The sequence below is a fragment of the Chamaea fasciata genome, unplaced genomic scaffold (genome assembly GCF_029207755.1).
Source record: "Chamaea fasciata isolate MVZ Bird 193981 ecotype frontalis unplaced genomic scaffold, bChaFas1.0.hap1 SCAF_10, whole genome shotgun sequence".
Classification (NCBI taxonomy): Eukaryota; Metazoa; Chordata; class Aves; order Passeriformes; family Sylviidae; genus Chamaea; species Chamaea fasciata.
In genome coordinates this window covers 12,047,493-12,070,615 of record NW_027094095.1, presented here as the reverse complement: position 1 = coordinate 12,070,615, position 23,123 = coordinate 12,047,493, and the positions used below count along the sequence as shown (strand labels likewise).

The 23,123-nt window shown below is 40.6% G+C and overlaps 1 protein-coding gene across 7 annotated transcripts in view; it reads left to right on the top strand.

The window, feature by feature from the left end:
• NTNG1 (netrin G1) overlaps window positions 1-23,123 on the top strand; it is a 153,470-nt gene that overhangs the window by 63,412 nt on the left and 66,935 nt on the right. For all 7 annotated transcript variants that reach the window (XM_066192339.1, XM_066192335.1, XM_066192333.1 and 4 more), the window contains exon 3: window positions 1,379-2,019. In XM_066192339.1, coding sequence (XP_066048436.1) covers window positions 1,379-2,019 — 641 coding nt within the window. The remainder of the gene's footprint in view (window positions 1-1,378; window positions 2,020-23,123) is intronic.

Below are 23,123 nucleotides of genomic sequence, written 5' to 3'. Positions count from 1 at the left end.
GAGATGGAGAGAAGTATAACTGCAATTATAAGAAAAGAAAAGGTTGATCATCATGCCAGGGCTTGTTCTCTTTTCAGGGCAGGTGCAGGGAGCTCTGATTAATGACAATAACAGCTACATTAATGACCTCAGCGAGCTCTGCTAGGTATAGGCATGTGGGCATGTGCATATTGCATATTTTTCCCCAGCAGTGCTGAGTATCAGTGAATAGAGGCTTCTTCCACAATCTGAGGCAGAGGGAAGGAGACAGAGCAGCAGTTGCTCTCTGGAACAAACACAGAATGAACAAGGAGCAAAATACTAATGTACTGTTGAAAGCTGAAATTAGATATACGTGATTCAGTGCAGCCTACAGGGTCTGATATCTTGGCAACTGCTGCAAGATATCCCTAATCTGCAGACAAAATAGCCTTTGTGAAGAGGCAGAAGATTGTAGTGTGAAAGTTAATGCATCAAAAGGCCAGAAAGAGAATAATTCACTTTCACCTTGCTTCAGAGGACAAGCAGCAGTAAAAGCTGTGCACTACTGGCAAGCTTTTTTTGTTGCTGTTTTTAACTCAACCCTCAGTTCAGAGCTCCAGCCACCTCGGCAGTGTTCCAGCTGGAGCCACTGACATCTCCCACCTAATCAAGTGCTGGATTATCTTGTCCTGATAAATTGAACCTGGTGCCTCATGAAAAGTCTTTTCTGAAGTACTTTGGTACCCTGTAATAAGATGGCAGATACCTGAATCAAGCCCCAGAGCTGACAGAGCGCTGTTTTTCTAATGGCTTTTGGTTGCAATGTAAATGTTTTAAGGCAAGGCAGTGTTGAGCTGGGAGCACAAGTTAAGCATGATAAATTTCCCACCTGGGTGAAAGGAAACTTGAAAGTGTATTGAATACTGGCTTATACTGAGTACACACAGGCTGCACTGCTAACAAAATACACTTGACCTAAAAATTAGTTGTTTTTTAGGCAGACCTCTGAGGAACATGCTTGTTTCAAAAAGAAATTCTCTTTGGCTTCTGCATCTTTCCAAGGAGAGCTGGAGTTACAGAGCTCTGAGGGACTTGCATACTGTTCTTAGTCTTCTGTGACTCAATCCCTGGTCACAGTTGTTCAGGGCAAATAAGCGTTTTTCTTTCTTTAACATATACTAAGAAAATGGTTTATATTAAAGAAGCAAGGGTGCTCTCCATGTTGTGTTTGTACACTTACCTTAACAGGTAAAACAGCCAGGATGAATCTCATTAAGATAAAGTTATTACTTGTAGGCATTTCTTTTTTCTTTCTTGGCTTCCCTCCTGGAGAAAAGCAGTCCTCAGTCAAGAAAAATCTTATGTGTCACCCTCACATCTGTGGTGCCCCTTGTAACACTGCTTTGCTCTTTTCCAGGGGAATCCCTACATGTGCAATAATGAATGTGATGCAAGTACCCAAGAGCTGGCTCACCCTCCAGAACTGATGTTCGATCTGGAAGGAAGACATCCCTCCACATTTTGGCAGTCCACAACTTGGAAGGACTACCCGAAGCCTCTCCATGTTAATATTACACTGTCCTGGAACAAAACCATTGAGCTCACAGATAACATAGTTATCACCTTTGAATCTGGCCGCCCAGACCAAATGATCCTGGAGAAATCACTCGACTATGGACGAACGTGGCAGCCCTACCAATACTATGCCACGGACTGCTTAGATGCTTTTCACATGGATCCAAAATCAGTGAGGGATTTATCACAGCACACAGTCCTAGAAATCATTTGCACAGAGGAATACTCTACTGGGTACATGACAAATAGTAAAATAATCCACTTCGAAATCAAAGATAGATTTGCTTTTTTTGCTGGACCTCGGCTTCATAACATGGCTTCTCTTTATGGCCAGCTTGACACCACCAAGAAGTTAAGAGATTTCTTTACCATCACAGATCTGAGGATAAGACTGCTTAGGCCAGCAACTGGTGAAATATATGTAGATGAGCAACACCTGGCACGCTACTTTTATGCAATTTCAGACATAAGGGTATATGGAAGGTAAGAGAATATCTACCTTTAGAAACAGGCATATGTGTTTGATTTGAGAAGGTATTCAGAACTGGTTATTTCCCCAAAAAAGATGATATTTTCTGCCGATGTTCTTTGGAAATCTGTCTCAGCTGAAAGCCATTGCTGTAATACCAGAAGTTTCTGATTCAGTGGCACAAGGCCTGGGTGTTGGCTGGCACTCACCTTGGATCTTGAGCCCTGGGTCTCACAGGCAGGATGGCATTGGTTCATGCCTTGGCTCAGGAACTCACCCTAGCAGTGGGACGCTTTCTTCTCCTATGTAGTCGGAGTCTGATCCAGTGGCAGTTAACTAAAAACAGAGATTCTGTTTTATCATTTGACCTTTCCAGGCCTCTAATGTGAGCTGTGATTGATACAGCAGCCCTTGCACAAACCCTTCCCGCTAGGTCTGGCTGTGAACAAGGAAAGCAGCAGAGATTAGAGTCCATTCCTCGTACTTAAATTAGCTCTGAAATGCAGAGAAGCTGAATTAAAATGGAAAAAAACAATAGTGTTTTAGATGGATTGATTTGAATACAACAAAGATGATTATTCAGCTGGGTTCAAGACAAATGGTTCCCTCTAGGGCCAGTGGTGGTTGGTATCAAGTGCTGTAGTCCCAAAAACAATAACTGCAGTGACATTCCTATCGGGAAGTTTTCTTCCCAACTCAAACTAGCAATAGACTGATGCCCTCCAGCAGGAGGGTGATCCCTTTGTATAGGTCTTGGATGCCAGGTTGTTCAGAAGAAATAAGTGGGATCACCTCTATTAGCAATTCACTCACCAGTCTAATATACCTTTTCTTCCCCCTCTATTTCTCCTATACAGGGTTTAAGATTTCCTTTTTAAAAAAACTTTTTTCTTTTTCTTTAAAAGAATCTAAGTATCAAACAGAAAAGCTAATCTATCTTGGAAGGCCAGGGACTTTCTTTGCAGACCCAGAACTGAGTGAAAAAAATAGAGACAGTGATTATATAAAACAGTGCTGGCTATATTTTTATTATTCCTGTAGTGAAAGTCAAAATCATCAAAATACATTTCTTAGGACCAGAGATTTAACATGCAGTTACAGTCTTCTGTGTCCACACCAACAATATATCCATCCATACAGAATTACTAGTCCAGCATTTGAAAATCTAAAGTAAATGTTGCTGGTTTAAGAATTCTTTTTGCAATGCTCATTAGTTACATTGTAAATTATTTTTCAGAAGTCTCTTGGGAGGGCTAAGTGGATCATGAACAGCTTACGAGACAGTTTGAAATAGTTTGGTAAAATCAGCTTCAATATAAAAAAAAATCACACTTATTTAAATGTGTATATTTTCTCCACTGGGCTCCACATAGGTTAGCTCTACTGGAGCATCGTATCAAAGCTCAGGATTTGTAGGTCCTTAGGCTTTAAGGAAAGCCTGTTGCCTGTCTGAAAACCCGTTTGGAGCTTAGTCTGACTTCAATTAGATTATCATTACTTTATCAAAGGAAGCATCTGAAGGATTAAGAAAGAGTGCATTGCATGCAAATTAGAAACAGAAACCTTCTGCACACATCTGGGGCTCACCAGTCTTGTGAAAAATTATCTATAGAAATGAAGCGTGACCGTACAGAGAACTTATCTGATGCTGATGCTTGTTGTCTAAATGCTGCAGTAATTGGACATGTGCTTTAAAAGAAGTATCTGATGTGTAATAGTACCTCACTAGATTAGATTCATGTGAATTCTTATCACTTTTCTGCTAATGAGAAGAACAGCTCTTTTGGGATTTGGTGCCATTTCCTTCACTATCTAGTGAGCCATCCTTGTTAAAGTCTTCAGGGCTCGCTTGCTGCTGAGTAGCTGTGGGGCTGCAGTGCACCGCCCCTGGTTGTTTAGTTGCACCAGTTGTAACTTGCAATAAGCCCACTATTACCTAGTTTTAGGTATTCTTTGTCTCTCCCAGAATACTATGGCCTCTCCTCATCAGTCTCCCAATCAACATTCCCAGCATGTGCCCTGGCATGCCCTGAGCAGGGAACCAGGGGAGGGAAGCCAGGGTTACCAGGGTAGCTGTGCCACTGTTTCCAGTTCAGCTGAGCTATCCAGCTCTTGGTCCTTAATTTAGAATGTTAACTGGAGGTTGTTACAAAATTATTTTGTTTTGCCACCAAGATTCATATTCTGGGCTTTGAGACCCAGCTACTTATATAAATTTGGTAAAACTAGACTATTCCAGGAAGACAGGATACAAAGGGAGGTTACCAAGGAGCTTGACATGTAGTGGATGAGGGATGCCGGTGGACACACTTTAAAGCTAAGTCCCTTTTCTGAAAAACATAACCTGTAGGCCAAGTATAGTTAAAATCACCAAAGCTCCTAATAGCATATTTCTAAAGGCAGCAAAAAATGTAATTTGTTTCACACTCTGTTTTAAACATCAATGACAGTGAAAAGCATCTATCTTAAAACCACTATGTTAAATATACAGGATACTGTGGTGGTTAATACTTCAAAATGAGTTATAGGTAGGAGATTTGCCCACTTAATACAGGTTTGTTTTGTCATTGCTTTGCATTTTGGTGTGAAATAATCCTGATGTATGTTGCATTAGAGATGAAAACCTGTGTACTCTGAACGAATGCCTTTCCTCCTCTATTCCCACCTGTTTATTCTCCTTCCATTTACCACTTCCATTGTGTATTTATTAAGGTGATGAAAAAAAGGAAACGTGGCTGTTAGCAATTTCAGCAACCCCATTGTGCTCACATTATTCAAGAAACCTAATAATCCACATGAAGTAATTCTGACTTACTGATGGTCTGCTTCACTAAATCAGGGTGATTTTTTCTAGTGAATAATGGACGATGCAGTGTGCCAGTACCTTAATTAAAGAGAGCCTCTCTTATTCTTGATCTTATTTTAATTTACAGGGTAATACTACAATAATATCACTAATGGAAGGTACATTAAAGGGCATAAAGTAGCATTAACTGTATTAAATTATGGCACTTGTGTTAATTAACTGCTGAAGCAAGATGGTCCTAACAGCTAGAAAGGTCGACTAATGCATAAATAAAGTCTTCTGGGATGGGAAGCTAAGAAAGAGAAGACATTTTTCCCTCCTCTGGCCTTGCTGCAGAGAATCAGAGGGTGTCCTGTGCCGCAACCTCAGGAAGGTTTCTTCCACTATGCTGCCTGCAGAGGTGGCCTGACCTGTCTGCAGGCTCTGCCTGTCTTCAATTCCACATGAAGGACAGTCCTGGCAGTAAGCAGTGAGGTACAGCTCCCAGTTCTAAACTTATTTTTGTAGAAGAAGTTCACTAAAATGCTGATAATAATTCCTTTGAAGTCAGGCTAAAGGTTCCTGGCAGATTTTGGATCAGACTGCTGAAGGTTTAACCATGTTTTAAAGTATTTTTGCTCTGTTATATTTTCAGTGACATGTACATTTATACACTGTAAATTAACTGTAATTCGGGATGCTTGTAAAAACCATGGTCCCAGTGGGTAACAGAATGACTGGCTGGGTAAAACAAAGGCTCTTATTGCTTTTGAATGATTAGGTTTTGATCTAAGAGCCACCAGTTTCTTTCTGACACCAGAATATCCAGCCTCTGCACAATGTTATTAAGCCCTTTGGAATTTATTTTTATACTCCTCTCGCCTTGAAGCTTCTGTATTTAAGCCCCAGGGTTTTCTGACGGCGTCTCAGCTGCGGCTGCAGTTCCAGCTGCAATAGAAACCTCTAACTCACAGTACGCAAATGAAAAGTAACCTCAGTTTTAACAGCTCCTTGCTCTCACATTATCTATTCTAAATTTAAATCCATCTCAGCATCTGAATAAATTAATCTGAAGGAAAATATATAGGCTACGTAGGGGGTTGGGGCTTTTTTGTCTGCTTGGTCAGCCCACCCCTCCTGCCAGCTGTGAGCCTGAACTGCTCCTGAGGCTGTGCTGGATTTGGGGTGGGTGAGGGCCCTTGCCCCAGGTGGGAGCTCACCCTGCAGCTTTGGGCAGTTCCACCAGGCAGGCTGGGCTGTACTGGGTCCCATCCTCTGGTTTATTCTGCAGATGAAGTCTGTGGATGGATTTACGGAGTAAATCGCTTTGTTACTTTGTCATACACTTGCCAACGCTATATGATAATGTTCCTCTGCAATTTACCCAAAAGCAGAACTTTGCCCTAGGGAAGGGGTAATATATAGAAATGCTGTAGTTTCATTTATAATAGAAAATGTTTTCATTGATGTTCAGCTCAGAACCAGACTGTCAGTATTAAGATATGTAGCCTTCAAGCTTTTAAGGAGACAACTGAGTACCGTACTTGACTCTAGTATTTATTTACCATACTTTGTTTAATACTCTTTGTTTTACAGGAACACTCGCATAAGCGGCTTTTCTCCTTTGAGATTTTCACTAGTTTTGGAGGGAACCTAGCCGTTTCTCTGATTAAATTATAAACTCATTAGAGAACAGGAAAGAAAAAGAAACATATGTGTTTAAGAGCATGTCAATTGATCTGTAAGTCCCAAGTGCAATTCTTGCTTTTTTAATACATCTACTGTAATGTGTCACTAAGGAAAATGGTCCTTCATTTTCTCTAAGGAAATCTAGGATCATCAGGAACTGAAATAATTAAATGGTCATGGTGTTTATTAATACATGAGCAGTCTCCAGGGGTTTACTCAGGGGAGGTATCCTGGGTGGGTTTTACTCCTGTCTGTGTTTGGATAATACTGATTTCCACCCTCCGTCCTGGAGACACAAGTTCTGTCCATCAGCTCAGTACAGCCTCAGTCACAGTGGCTGGAAGGGGAGCAGAGCAGTGGAATGAATCTGAATGCTGTCTAGGGCTCTCATTCTGCCATAGGCCTTTGAAATCAGTGGGTTTAAATCACCAGGTTTCACTCACCACCTTGGCTCATTAGCATCTGGTCATCTTTTCTTTTTTGCAAGCCATCAAGTATTTCCATACTGATCTCCCACAGCTGTCTTTCAAGGAAGCTCAGTATCATGCAGGATCAGGGTTTTTGAGCAGAGGCACCAAGCCTTTTTGTAGTATAATCAATTTTGCCATTGAATATTAAAGGAGTAGAGATAAAAATCCTGATGAAAGAAATGAAGATTTTTCTTTCTGTATTGCTTTGTATGCTGAAAAGCAATCCAAAGAGCCTTTCTGAATAAATTCAGTGACTCCAATAGCTTGCAGAAACTTTCTTTCCTTTAATCTTTTCAGTTGAAAAGAGTACAATTTAATGCAAACACTGAAATAAGCTTAAGGATCTCCTGTATCACATATACAAATGATTCCTGGCACAGGGATGTCCTTCTGGCTGAAATTAAAGCTGGAGTGGTACAACATATTATCACATTAAAAGTTTCAAAATTTCCAACTATTTCACAGGTAATAGGAACTACCCTTTTTTAGGTGTAGGTTTGTCTGAGGTTTTTTTAAGTTTACATTCTGATCCTTTCCATGGGTACCAGCAGGGTGGTATTGCCTGCCATTAGTTCTGTTCATGTCAGTACCTGATTGCATCTGCTTAGGAGCCGTTTTTTCCTGGACACTTCTCAGTGTGTGAAGTGCCTCAGAAAGTAGTAGCTGAACCCAAAATATCCACGTACTTTCTCTTGATATAGTGATATTTCTCTCCGTCTCTCTCTCTCTGTTAATTTTTTTTTCAGTAGCCATAATAAATAACCCATCATTCAGCTGTGATCTAGGGAAATATATGAAACTAAGAGAGTTAACTCCACTGCCTTTCCTTTCATTTCCCTTTAGAACAGTGCCAACAGTGCTCTGTATCACTCCCTATATGTTAAAAGTGAAGTATTGAAACAAGAGACCAGTCCTGATACTAGTTTCAGGTGCCATCCTGAACCCATTGAGTTTCAAATGCATGTAGGAGGAATGAGGGAAAACAAGTGATGAAAAGGAAGGGAGGGCAGAAGGAACAAAACAGGGGAAAAAAAAAAAAAGGAGGGAGGACAGAAGTCAGAAGGCTATCCCATCTTCTGTCTAAAAAAAAATGAGAAAAAACCCACACCTCCCAGTCTGTTCATCCTGTCTCATGTCTGTATGATGGAGCTCTTGTAAAGCAGCCAATTCTGTCTAGTGATAGAGTCACACATACACAGAAACTAGAAAGTGAATTAGTAAAGGCAAGGTCTAATACTATCATTATATGGGGTGTGTAAGACCCTTCCTACCATTCCCTCTGGAGTCCACCTCTGGGATTTCTGTGCACAGTAGTACTAGTGACCCGTGCACAAAGGGAATCATCACAGTCTCCATTTGATCACAGCAGGCTGTAGTGAAAAATCCTCAGTAAAACACAGGTGAAGTGTATTGTTGACTGGGCTGAACTACAGGGTATGTTTTCAACCCTGCTGTAATTCTGTTCCCATAGATTATCATCTTGTTCACGGAAAAGTAAGGAAAGAGCTACGGAAACAAATGGCAATGCTGCAATTCTAGCAGGCAGCAAGACAGTCAGGGAAAAGGAGACAAGGAGTTGCACTGCAGGTCGTATTCCCAAGAGAAAGTCTGGCTGCTGACATGTTCAGGAAAGCACAATGCTGGCTGCAGCCCTTTGCAGGGAACGGGCTGTGTCCCGGAAGAGCTGTGGGGTTTGGTAGAAATGAAAGGATGCTGAGTAGCAAGAGGTGTCCTAATGACATTAGGAGGGAGCAGGAACTGCTGAACTTCTTGACATACTGCCACTCCTGAATGAGACCACCTGTAATTTTTGCAGCATCCTTGGAGCCTTAGAGTCAGTCTGTCAACAGCATCTGGTTGTTCACACAACAGTTCATCCAGACTTTAATGCTGGAAATGCTGCTATACTCTGGAGTAACACTAACAATTATTTTGACATATCTGGGGTGATGGCCACCATTTTGAAATAAGCTAAAAAGTGAACAAAAACCATTTCAGGATAAGGATAAGGCAGATAATCCATAGCTTCATATCATAAGCTACATCTGATCAGGCCTTGGGACGTACCATGGGTAGTGTGATACATGGTTCATGCATCTGCCCATATTCTGGTTGTGCAGGGCAGGTTTCTGAAGTTATGCTCTTCCTCTGAACCTCTGAGTCTATCTTTTGACTTTGATGTTCCTGTAAATGTCAATAGTTGTCTGCTTCTTCCTTGCAAACTTTCTTGAAAACCTTGTGATTCTTATCATTTTCTCCTTTAAATCCATTTCTGTCTTTATGGTAGCTCTGAGTGCCTTTCCTCTCTGCCAAGAAGCATTCCCACTTCCACCCTCTCCAGAAGTGTGTTGTCCTGTAATATGAGCCAATATCTGATGTATTAAGATTTATAAAGTACTTTGAAATGCAGTTAAGAAGGATTGGTAGAGAAGCACAATGGATTGTTATAATCTGCCCTCTGTGCACCATCATTCAGAAAATAGGCATGTAAGGGAGTGCTGGTGGAAATGTTAATGATACCAATGCTGTCCCAATGGTAAAGTGACATGATGGTTCACGTTTAACTGCCACCAGTATTTCTGTTAGACCACACATTAAAGCTATTAACAACCAAGATGATGAAATTTTATTACAATAAGGATATATAACATTGAGATATGCATCTTCACACTCAACTAATTAGTTACCATCGACTGTTTTTACTTTGCTCGGTGACATGTGGTATATAAATCATTACAATATGTTAAATGAAAATGGTTGGTAATAGGGTAACCATCTGTGCTCACTGTTGGAAAGTTAGCAGAGGAATATAGTAAGCTGTACTTCTAGTAATGATGCTAAACTCACATCCCTGAAATACCAAATATCTAAAAACAGCTGCCTCCACTAATGCCAACATTGCTAATACATCTCTTACCCTTTTCATTTTCAGAAGTAAACCACATATTGTAAGAGGTAATTTTGTTCTTCAGCTTGAACTTGATTTCAAGGCTAAAGTCTGTAACAGCAATGTGAACCACTGTATTGGAGAGTCTGATGTTTTCCTCATATTGTGTTGAGTGCTTCTGAACAGCCAATAAATAATCAGGCTGCACACTTTTCTCAGGACATCTTTTCATCCACAAATATAATTAAACCCCCTTTCTCCCCTAACCCTGACTACCAGGCCCTTTTTCAGGGATGACATTATTTTGTAAGTGATCGATAGGTGGCACATTGCTGTCTGGTAACGTATTACACTGGAGACCATCAAAGGGTGCCTGCCGTCTAATAACCTCCCATGCCCTATAAGCATCAAAGATCACCACTGCAAAGAGGGATCAATTATTTTGCCACAGACATGTATTATCAGAGGCTGTCACATACCTTCGTAATGAGGTTTCCTGGATACCCAAGCGACAAAGTAATGCGTTGGGAAATTAGCAGTGGGACAAGAGTGAAGGACTGCCTGCCAAAGTTGAGGCTGTGCCTTCAAGCCAGAGCAGCTCCTTCACTCCTTACCCATTCAGTCATCTGCTGGTCAGGGTCACTATCACAGTGTTGACATGCTGGCTCCCCAGTCAGTAATAGATTGCACTATCACCTATCAGAGAGATTAATATGTTCCTGTATTGAATTCCCAAGATGTGGCTCTCAGTGTTAAAGAAGCTGAGGAATTAATTTGGCTTGCACCGTCTGAATGGAAGAGAAGTTTGCGATTTCATCAAAGTCAGACGCTGGTGCTGCCACGGCTTGCTCAGACCACGTTGGGAGCGAGGACTGGTGTTTGTTCAGGAGGTTACATCTGGCATGGCAGCATCTGATTTAAGATTGTGCTTCCAGGGAAGCACCTGCAGGGGAAGAGGCTGCAGGAGAGCTCATTAGCCTGGCAGTTTCTCAGTCCCAGAATGAATTACAGAATAAAATGTGTGGTCTACAGGGTCTCTAAAAGCTGTGGCTTTGTGTAGGTGTGCTGTCCTGCAAAGCTTTCCAAATTTAAAATGTTACAAGGAGACATTTTGTGCTAACACATTTTCCTTTGTTACCTTGCAAGGAAAGAAGCACCGGCTGAAGGCTGCACGTGTTTGGTGACTCCATTTTGATTCACAGTGAACACTTGCCTGTTTCAAAATGGGGTGTCTGCACTTTAAAGTTATTGGGAGCATTTATAGACAGGGATGTTGTGATGAGCAGCACTTCATAATACCTCAAAGGCATGGTGCCAGAGCTGGGAATTTGATAAGCTGAGGTCCTGAATTGGATTCCAGCAATGGTCACAAGTTTTAGGAAGCTCTCATTTGAAATTGCAAGCAGAGGAAAACCAGGATTCTTTCTCTTTAATTATATTAGTTTTATTGAACTGAAGCATTGCTTCAGTTCCCAGAACACTTTATATATATTTTAATGCAAGTTACCAGATACGGAATGGTTGCAGGACTGTTTATTGTTTCTGACTTTTATATGTGGTAAAACAGATTTTACTTATTTTCCCCTTCAATTCTCTTGTGCATTAAGGATCTTTAGATGCTGGGATGGTGTTTACTGAAATTGTCATAACCATAGTAATTTAACTTCATTGATTTGGAAATGGTTCTGTAGTGCTTTGGTTTAGGCCTGTTCAGAAAAGCCAATCCAAGCACATGAACACGCACTGGAGTCCAGGAAACTCTGGCAGCCTTTTGTGCAGGAGAGGAAACATGAAATTCATTTCTTCACTAGCTGATCTTTTTCATTTGCCTTAGATTTTTCTCGTATTTATTCAACTGTTTCTAAGGGCTGTTTCTTCCCTTAGATAGAACTAGAGCTGTTGATTTTGCCATGTAAGCACAACCATGAATTGACCTGGGAAATTTTTGGGGTTTGTTCAAAAAATTACCATTTCTGCCCCGCAGTTAGAGCACAGCAGGTCCCACAACCTTCTGCTCCCTTGGGGAAGTGGAGACAGCAGGAACAAGGAGCAGCAATGCCACTTGGGCCAGGGGACAGAGCTGCAGTATGACAAGGCATCTGTTTCATCAGTGACCCACTTTGGAAAATCCTCCTTCCCTCGTCCCACACCCTGCGTACCTCCAGCTGCTCATTTCTCCCTGTCTTTGATTCTCTTTTGCATGATGTGATCATCAGTCCTTCCACTGAAGTGCATGGGGAGTCGCTGCCCACGTGGCTCAAAGAAGGAATGGAAACCTTCAGGAGGAATATCTCCCTTTACAATAAAAAAATAAAGCTATTGTACTTTGTCAATGCAGAAAATTGCTTATCATTTAACAAGCTTCATTAAAGATCCTGCATTTATGGAACTATGCCTTCCTTCCTTTGAATGCCCCTGAAATAATTCTTCCAGCAGGACAGCAAAACAGCAAGGAGCCAGTTACATTTTTAATCACTTGCATCCCATAGGAATTGCAGTCTGCCAAGGGCAGCTCTTTCCCCTCTGCAACACAGGAGAAGAATGAAAAGATGGGAAGCTGTGGTTTGAGAATGATGGGTTACAGTTAGTAATGAGCTAAAGATCAAATAATCTGAATGTCATTAACTGTTAATATTCTGCTACTGAAAATGTTTAACCTAATCCAGAAGCTAGATGGGAGGGTGGTTAGGGCAGGGGTGAATAAAGGGCTTCATCCTCCTTTTCCATTTGTTTTATTCCTGAGCGGTGAAGTGGAGAAAGAGTTGGACGAAATTAAAAGTAAAATGAAAAATAATCTTTCATTTCTCCTCTAGTGTACATGTCTTGAAAGAACGTTTCAACAATGTAGAACCCTTATACACCCAAAGCAGTTGGCATCATTGTACCTTCTCATCAGGTAGGTGAGTTAGACACTGCAGGAGTAACCCTCAGTGTGGTGATTCTTTCCAACAGTAATCCTTCCAGATGGATGACAGCAGTGGCCTCCATTCTGACATGTGCAAATATCTCATGCTTTGGACTTGATGCTTTAAAATACATATCCAAACTTTTTGTTTTTAAAGATACTGAATCACTATATTGATAGAGCAGGTCCTGAAATATCTTGTCTTTCCAGTGGCTACTTTTGGAGACTAATGCTGACTTTGTGGTCTATATGTTGGTTGGTTTGTTTGTTTGTTTGTCTGTTGGTGCTTCATAAAATATAGATGCTTTAAATAGGAGAGATGCGAGACAGCGATACCACAGGAATGACAAAGGGTTTTGTGATTCCAAAGGATATACTTTTAGTGTTCCCTGGTTTCCTCACTGTACAGTCATACCCGTGGTTTGCCTAACAAATGCACAAGAAGTGTGTGGCTGACATTCAGCCTGCTTGTGAATTGTGGAGAGGAGATACATATGCTCTAAAAGGCTTCATCCAAAGAGCATCACTTGATGCATCACTCACAGATTTTTAGAGACGTTTGGCATTTAAAATTAAATTATGTAACAGTGGTTGAGTGCTGACTCTTGGAAAAAAATGGAGATTTTGGAAATTCTGACTGTGTTTTATTATACCAGGGCTTCTGAAAAATCTCTTGCACATATTAGGACTTGAAAAAAAGAGTTTACTGCCACTGAAAAAGATTCAGCAATTTAAAATGCAGTGAGTGTATGTTGTATCAGGAGAGAGACCTTTTGGACAATTGTGCCAATATTGCTGCAATGTAAACACAGTTAATACAACATAAAGTCCAGCCTCAGTGTCCTGTATGCAGGAGCTTCCTCCTAATTCCTGACACATAAAATGTGTACTTTTTATATCATCATAAACTTAGCACATTTAAAAAATAAAAATAAAAAAAATATAAAAAGGTTTAAATTTTCAGCTTCTATAACTACATTAGTCAAGCAAGAAAAGAGAAAGAATTGCCCTGAGTATAGGGGAGAGCAGGGCACTTGTCCTGCCTCACAGCCACAGGAGCAGGGGCTGGTGGAGACTCAGAGAGAACAGCTGTTCTGTCGGGGATGTTCTCAGAGCTCCCATTCTGCAGTGCTTGCATCTCAAGAGAAACCTGTTACAGACTAAGACTTCTTCCCTTATTTTATAGAGTTCTTTCACATCACCTTCACAGATAGGTCAGCATCTGAAAACCCAGAGAATATTATGAAGGGGTAAAATACAAAATACAGGAGTGATTTGCATAGGGGAAAACAAAGAAGAGGAATAAAAATACTGCATTCTCAAAAAAAACCAAAAAAAAACAAAACCAAGCTACATTCAACTTCTGTTAGAAGAACAGATGCCAGAAGCTTGTCCCCTTTGTGATATGATTATATGGCCACAAAGTCATTTGGCTCAGTCAATCTGCTATATGTCATGATAAATCTGTGGATACCAGAAAATCTACAAGTGCTGCCCTTTTTTCTCCTGATGTTTTTTGCCTAGTTTGCAAGCAGAGAACTGCTTTAACGAGATTTGGGGACACTTTTGAGTCCTGAGTAATGCTCCCCCCTCCTGGCTTGTGTAGGTCAACAGGAAGAAATGCTGAGCAAGCATGAGAATGGATGAGGAATGACAATGAACAGCAGTGGTGGGAAAGGAGGTCATGACTGCTGTGGGTACCATCCTAAATCCCAGTGAGCTGTCTCCTCCTTCCCCTCTGCAGCCCTCATTGTCTGAGAGAGAACACAGCTATAAACACATCAGACACAAACAATAACTCCTTCATCCCCAGAAGTATTACTTACAAAAATATTTTCTAATAAAGTGGCCATTATATTTTTCTTCTTGATTTTTTTTATTTGCATAATTCAGGGAGTTTCTCATAATTATGCCCAAATTCGTTAAAGATAAAGCTCTGAGTCACACAAGCATTTTTATAAGGATTCTCTCAGGGCACCATGCCTCTTCCTACTCATCAGGTCTACAGGACAAATACCTCTTCTTATTTTCCATGGATGGCAACCCTCTGTCAGTGTGCAAACAAAACTCAGTTCATTTTGAACAGCACACTAATGCCCTGAAGAATGCTTTAGTGCAAGGAAGCCCTTGTTCACCATCTGACTGACTGTGTCCCAAAATGGATCCTGTCCTATCTTGCTAGATCTATTCCTGGTAATAACCTGCTGCTTGAGAAATAGATACTGCTAGATCTCCCTGTATTTTGGAGGACTTTGGGGTTTTTTTTCAAATCTAAGCTCCTTCTTTAGCTGCATCTATTAGTTCTCTATTATTTTTCATACAGCTATTTATTTAATATATGCATATTAATATATTTTACTTCCAGATTAGCTCAGTCTTTGAGAAACAGAAACAGCTTGTATATTTTCCAGTGGAGTTACAGGCTGAGGAAGACTGCTTGACATTTCAGGGAAAACTGAAAAGTTCGTATAGGATTTTAAAAGCTGTGTTATGCAAGATGGAATCGCTAAGGTTTGTTCTTCAGTATAAACATGTACTGATTGTTTCTGTCAGCAGTATTTCACTGTTGCTTTCCCCTATGACAGCCTTACATTATTCATAACTTAAAATCTATTCTTTAAATTTTCAGTTATAAGAGTTTCCTGGCGGGGGTCGCAGAATATGAAGGGAAGTATTGATTTGAAACATTTAAAATATAAATGAAGTTGTTTAGTTCTTCTGGTACATGGAATATTATAGCCACTGGATCAAATTCGACCCCCTAGCATGTCTGTTTTCATAGACAACGAAAACATGTTCCCAACCTCTCAGTGGACGCTGCAGCTTCTGTGTGAACATTCTTTGATTTACTCAGTATTTGTTAAAAACAAACATGAATAATAAATGTTCCAGAGCACTTGAAGGCCAAAAGCGATCACTATTTTATTCTCATCTGACATTAGGCCAGAACTTTAAGACTTTAAAATACAAGGCTTTAGAACTACCAGCCCTTTGTCACTTAAATTTCCCAAAGCAGTGTCAGCAACCCCATTTCACAATGATGTACACAAAGTCTCTTGTCCCTTATCACATAGGTTTGTGGCTGGGACAAGTACTCAACCCAATGGCAGAGCTCTTTCGGCACTGGGGAAAACCAGCTTTGGTGGTACCACCATGGGCAGGCCTCCATGCATGTCCACACGTGTCACCTGCTCGTGTCCACATGTGTCGCCTGCTCATGTCCACACATCACCTGCTCATGTCCACACGTGTCACCTGCTTGTGTCCACATGTGTCTCCTGCTCATGTCCACATGCCACCTGCTCGTGTTCACATGTCACCCACTCACTGCTCCAAAGCAAGCCAGGTCTCCTCTGCCTTTCACCATCTGAGGTCTAAGAGCTTCTTTCCAGCCGCCTCTGCTCAGGACTGCCCAGCTCTGGCCCCACACCTTTGAGAAGACCACCTCAGTCATTAGGAGTCACACGCCAGAGCATCTAGGGACCACCTTGTGGGTCCCTTCCGACTCAGAAGTTTCTGTGATTCTGCACTTAAATTATTCCCTTTAGATTTTTCTTTGGTAAAAAGCAAGTCAAAATGGGACCATTTATCATCTACCTCAAGCATTCTAATACTAAAAAGCATTTTCAATTTTCTCATCTTCGTATAATTCCACTCACTTCACAACATAATAAAACATTTGCAGATTCTAGCCAGTTTATTGGCTTCCAGATAACAATAAGTAGTGTCTATAATTAAAAAGTGCTGTCATACAGTATTTTTGAAAAAGAAAATAAGCTTTCTCTACACAAAATCAGTAATTGAAATACATTAGATGAAAGAAGAACTGTTTTCCCAAATTAAAAAGAAAAGATACACTTAGAACTTTATTTCCTAAACTGTTTAAAATTACTCTCAGCATATAGCAGTGTGTTTGCGGTGGTGTTATACCAACAAGAGTAAAGATAGGGTGACCCAGTAACTCTTTTTCAGTATCTTAAGTTAGCTATAGGATGCTACGTTGCTTTTGGCGTACTTTAGCAGTTTGCTTTTCATCAAGTTCTCTTCAGCAGGAGAAAGAATTAGTATTTTTGAAGTATAAATTATTCACCGAAGAAATTTCTGTCCAAGATTGCTGAAAGTATCTTCAGAATTTAACCCACATTGGTAAATACTTTTAAATAATTTTTCTGAGAACCCAAAAGAGATACAATTTTTCCTATGGGAATATTTTTCTTTTAAAAATTGTCCAAAAAATTCTAAAATAGAATTTAAAATTTGAAAATAAAGCGCCTTCTTCCCTCCCAGTTTGTTGGGGTTTTTTTTCAGTTCAGTCAGTGAACTGAAAAAATCAATCATTTGCAATGGCACTACTGGTAAAAAATTCTTATCATAATCATTCCAGGGAGAATTATTCTGTGACAAGGAGCTTATATTGCATGGAATTTAGAAGTTAAAAAATTGAAGCTAGCATGATAAACACTGAGAAATTTTGTTTTGTTTTTACACTTGTCTCTTTCAAGTTATGACTCCAATTGAGATGAAAATCCAAAATTAAAAAAAAGGCAAAAACAAAGACCTGCAAATCTCTATGTATTTTAAAGTAGATTGAGAGTGTCTGCTTTGATAATAAGCAGCTGCCGATCCCAATTATTTTAGATGGAGCTGTGAGGCCTGAGCATTTTAAAAGTCAACCCGAATGAAACACCAGAAAACACCGAGACAAAATTCGTTTTGAAATCTTTACTCAGCTTCACTTGCTCTGAACAGGTCGTTAAGCAGCCTCAGCTTTGCTGGTTTAATCAGGAATACCCTGGAATACAGTCCAGAAGAGAACAGAGCTGCCTGATAATTATCCTTAAAGCCGAAGTTCAGCAATGTGGTCTTTCAAAAAGAGACCAATTAACCTGCCCTCATAGTAAGCACCTTGTTCTCCTTCACCCTCACGAGAGGCATGGAGCAGAGGCAGGAGCAGGAGCTGGCGGAGAGCGGCGGCCGTGTGCTCCTCACCCCAGAACCACAGCAGCGCTGCACAGGGACAGGGGGCATCCCAAAGCCTCACATTCAGTAGCACCTACAGGCAGCATCAGCAACAACGAGCAGAGCAACAAACCACGGGAACAGCAGGACACAGTTTACCTGGGGCAGAAGGTGCCTTTCAAAGTGGCTGCCGTGCTGAACCTTGGGCAGTGGCTTCTCTGCAGATGAGGTGAAGGTGTGAGCCTGAAAAGAGGAGTGTTAAGCTAGAATCAAGCATTAGTCTGCACAATTCAAAAATATTTCAGATATTTATCATTTTTAAATATCCACTAAGAGGACAGGCCACTAAATCATGTGCCAAAAGTTTTCAGGTATGGATTCTCAGAAGTCTGAAAAGACAACCACCTGAATTACATTTCTGTTTATGCCCTCACTTACCCCAGCAGCTTTTCTAAATGTCCAGTGTCCAGACATCCCACGGTGATATTGAAAATAAAAGAGTGATTTTATCAATATTTTTTTTACCTTTTCCCAACACATCCCCTATAAAACAAGAGAGATAAAAGAAAGAAAATCTGATTTTTTCTGTTTAAAGCACTTACAACCTGGGCTTTTCAGGGACTGTTAGGTTGTATGTAACCATTAACAGAACTTAACTTGAAAGAGAACTTAGCCTTTGTTTTTTGGTATGCTTTATTGCTGGTTGTGTGTATTGGTGGTTCACCTAAAGCAAAAGGTGGCCAACACATGTAGCAAAAAAACAAGGATATGTTCAATAGACCTTTTATCTTTGAGAAAAGTCTGAGTTCTTTCTGTCTCTTTTCAAAGAAAAGTAAGTGGGTGTCCAGATGAGCTGCCTGAAGCTCTTCTGCTGGCTCCTCTCCCTTGCTCCGGCTCCATATCCTTGGGTATGGATATGCTCCTGTCACTGGGGGCATCCGTGGGAGCTGCCATGAGCTGGGTTGAACCAGCACCTCTGGCAGAGTTAGACAGCCTCCATAAATGATTCTGCTTTGTGTTTGCTTTGTTCTCAGTACAACTCATCTTCTTCTTGGAAACAATTTTTCCCTGGTCTTCGTGCTTATTTAGAAAGGAGGCGAAAATCTCCTCAGGACATTCTGATTTGTAAAATCCCCTCACCTACAGACATAAACATAACAAGAGGGTTTTAAAGCAGAGCTGGTCACAACAGACGTCTAACAGAGAATAGGGAGAAGATTCCTCACTGAATCCTGATGGCAACACCCACAGGAAAACCTTTCCTGTTACTGACTGCAGTAGGCCAGGACCTGGCTATTCATTGCACCTAAGCCATCAGAGGTCTCACTTTTTCAGGTGATACCTGGTGTCCAAAAGGCAGTGTGGAGTGGGCTGTTCGGCACCCCTTCTGTGCCTACAGGGATCCTGCCCTCCCAGCTCTGCAGCTGCCAGGGGAGCAGAGGTTCCACCAGCAAGGACAGCAGCAAGCCCTGGACATCCCCCGCTCCTCCAGGACCACTGCTCAGAGGAGCACAAGGTGTATTTTTTCTCCCTTGGAGGCAATCAATTACAGCCCATACCCCACTCTTCCATGTACACCATCCACAGCAGTGACTACTGGGGACATGTTTGAGCTTTTGAATGCGTCTTTGGGAGGTCTCTTAAACAGAGATGCTTTAAAACCTTTTAAGAAGAGCAGCAGATGTAGGGCTTCAGAGAGCTGGTTTCAGTGGTGTTGAATTCTGTGTGCGCCATGGATATCTTTATGCTGCTTTTCTCGATTATAGTCCCCCAAAGGTTACCAAAATCAGTATGAAATTAACCTTGCTTGTTTCTCATGTAGCAGAAACACTGCTCTCTTGACAATAAATACTTTATTCCCTACTGTAACACAATAGGTGATATGCCCTGAGTCTTTTTCTAAGCTAGTAAAGATATTTCTGCTTCAGCCAGGTCTGTCCTGCATCAGTCATGGACACAAATTCCTAACATCTCACTTGGGATATTGCTGCATGCGAGAATAATATTTCTCCCATTGCAGATAGTTAAATGACATTTTTGAATGGGGTTTGTAAACCATGTCCACTTGAATGGTAATTTAATGGCCACAGTTTTAGACCTCCCACACAACAAATTGTTCCTTTTCAGTGTTGTGCTGGGAAAAAGAATTCGGGACCAGCTGGCAGCTGATGCTGTGAAATTCTACTTAAAGACAGGAAGCTTGGTGTAATCACTAGCATATTAAAGCAGCTTTCTTGGGAGTGCTGCTAAGCAGATGTAAGACTGGTACTTATTAATCAAATTAAACCCAGAAAAACTGATTTCTCAATAAACTTAAAAGTAGTGATGCACATTAGCAGAATGCCGGGAGCTTCAAATCTAGTGTTCAGATTTGTATCAGAAGAAAAGAGCAGAAAAAGTGATTTCTAAAGATTTATTAACTTCTCTTTTTAAATTTGTAAGGTATAAAACTTTGCAGTGATATATTGCCACACCTTTCATGCAAGGTTTGTGTCCCACATTCTTTAATCTAGCAGGTTGTGGTTGAGACTTTTACAATTGCTGCAATACAGTGGTTAAATTCTGCCTGGTGGTATTATCATGGTTAAAATAGAAGGTGGTTTTCAGGTATCTTTTCATGTCTACTGACTTGCTGATAATGACTAACTGCCCAACAATGAATGGCAAACTAAGACTGGCTAAGAAGGATATTGGACAGCATCAAAAAAATTAAAATACCGAAAGCTTTTCTTTCTTAATATCCTGATGGCAATGAGCAGTTGTCAAATCTCAGTTAGTCCCTTAACTGAGTTGCTCCTTAACTTCTTTGCACTTTCAGACAGAAAATGGCAGGGTCCTGCCAAGCAGACTGTGTTATTCCAGCTGGTGGAGAGAGATGTATTTCTGTCCCAGGACTCCTTGCCACGCTGATATGTAACACTATGGGGAGCTGAGGATAGTCAGGTTTTTAGCATATCCTGGTTTTTCTTGATATTTGGAGCAAACCAATTAAAACAGGAGATACGTCATGGCAACTGAGAACACCTGAGCTCTGGTGTTGACTTCTGTGTGCACCATGGATATCTTTATGCTGCTTTTTCTCGATTATAGTCCCTCAAAGGTTACCAAAATCAGTATGAAATTAACCTCTGCAACCCCTCCTTCCCCCTCTGCCGTCTCATCCCATCCCTGTGTCACGACACTGATTGCTGTGTGAAGTACAGCAACTTAGTAGGTCAGACCAAAGGGATTCCAGTGAGAAAGAAAGAAATTTTCAAGTAAGAGACAAAGAAAAAGCAAAACTACTTGTAATACTGATGTACTTTGAGTTTACATCAGCTGCTTTTTCTCAGTTCTTCATTGGTAGTCTGGGAACCTACTAAAACAATCACTAGTGTTAAACAACCAGTTGGTAACACTGGAAGAAACTGTCATTCTTGATTTCATCTTCACAAGAGGTTTTGCTTCCTCTCTGGGAGAGACATGACTGCCTTTGTCCCCCTTCAGTATCCTTCATGTAGGTAAGAAAAGCTTCCTGTTTCTGAGGTTAAAGATTAGAGCAAAATAGATGCGTGGCAACAATATGGAATACTGGCATCCTGCCCAGTCAGCAGTCCTGTCCCTAAGTACATCACACCTGGGCTCCTTATCCTCCACTGACTCCCAGTTTCCATCCCATGATTATTCAAGGCCTTGGGCCTGCCACTAAAAATTTTAAAAATATTATCTGTCATTACCTAAAAAAAAGCCACCAAGCTTAGGATAATATGAATGAAAGCTGGAAACAAATTAAGCTTCATTTCAGGCAGTGTGAACTAACATAAATTCATTGAATTTACGGGAGCCAGATGGATTTACATCAGCTAAGAATCTGACAAAGTGTGTTCACGAGTGAAAGTATTTGCAGAACACGCTGCTGGCAAACTCTAGCAGATTTTATAATCACTTTCTTTATTGACACATTTCCATAAAAACTAATACCTCTGAAGAAAAAAGCGAAAATGAATGTTTAGGAAGGGAATGGAAGTTAGTTCTCTGCAGCAGTTAACAGCAGCTATATATTCAGACATTTATTTCTGCTTTAACACTTAGATAATATGGAATCAAAGTTAGAAAAAGCATGTGTCCACTCCACTTGGCTAAGTTTATAAAAGTTTTTAATATGAAGGAAAGGGGGGTTTTTATGTGGTAAACTGAAATATCTTGGACTCAGAATTAGCTGTTCTGTTCTACTAGACATAAGCATCAGTGGATTACTTTTAGACTTCGGATCTAAGAAACTGAAGGAAGTCTGCATATTTTCTGAAGTCAGAATATCTGTTGGTCTGTGACATTGCTTACCCAGTCACAAAATCGGAACAGTTAATAAATGCCTAACTATGGGGTGTTTGCTCAGGTTACTGTCTCCTCCTTGCTGTGTTTGTGGTCAGTGCTGTTGATCTAGGCTGTAACATTTTCAGTTGCCTCTGTTTTTCTTGAAGGCTGTCATCTGGTAAACTACTGCATTTCAGAAACATCTACAGTTTGTTTGGCAGGGTGTGGTACCTTGTGGTCCTCTGTCTGAAAGGGGCAGGGGAAAAGGAGAAGCAAAGCCAGAAGGACCTGCCTCAGTGATATTTTGCTTCAAAAGGAAGACAGCATGCATCTGTCAGACAATAATCAATCTTAATCAAATACGGGTTGAGATATAAATTGATCAGTAGTGATGCTGGAGTTGTTTGTATGGCCAGCATTTACTTCACACTATATAGAAATGCTTACTAGCATATGAACACAATAAATCTTACAAACACATTAATATTTAAATTTAGCACTTGCGTACTCTTATTGTTGGGTTAGCTTAGTGCAAACAGTGGGCAATTCCATGCCCTGCTAGCTTTCTGTGAGCCTCGGGACTGTGGGAAAGGGAATTATGCTGCCCTTTTGGACTTTGTTTTCTTTTTTAATTTCAAGCTTTCCAAACTGCTTGGAAGTAGGCCGCTGAGAAAGCAGAGCAAACATGCTTTCTGTGCCTCGGCTTTGCTGTTCCCCACTAGATACATTATGTTCAGCTGAGGGAGAATAAGAAGCTATTTTCCCCAATTTTCCATACTGCCTGTGGGAATCTAATTCAATTTCCTCCCAAATTTAGCAGTGAAAACGAAACAGTAAAGAATAAAGTTGAAGAGGCTTCTGTAAATCTCTGGATTCTAAGGTACTAAGGTGCAGCAGGATTATCAAGGACAGGTTAAACTTCTTTTCTAACCACAAAGCTACTTACAGATTTAAGAAGCTTAAAAACCTGATCCAACATTAGTCCTTGCTTTGCAAATGAAAGAATAATATATCTACCTATACAAAGTTATATTTTTTATTACTGAATTTGTTTATCCCTTATGATTGGTGTAGCCCTATTCCACAAAGGAATTTTTTTTTTTTCAGTGAGAGATTATGATGTATTAGAT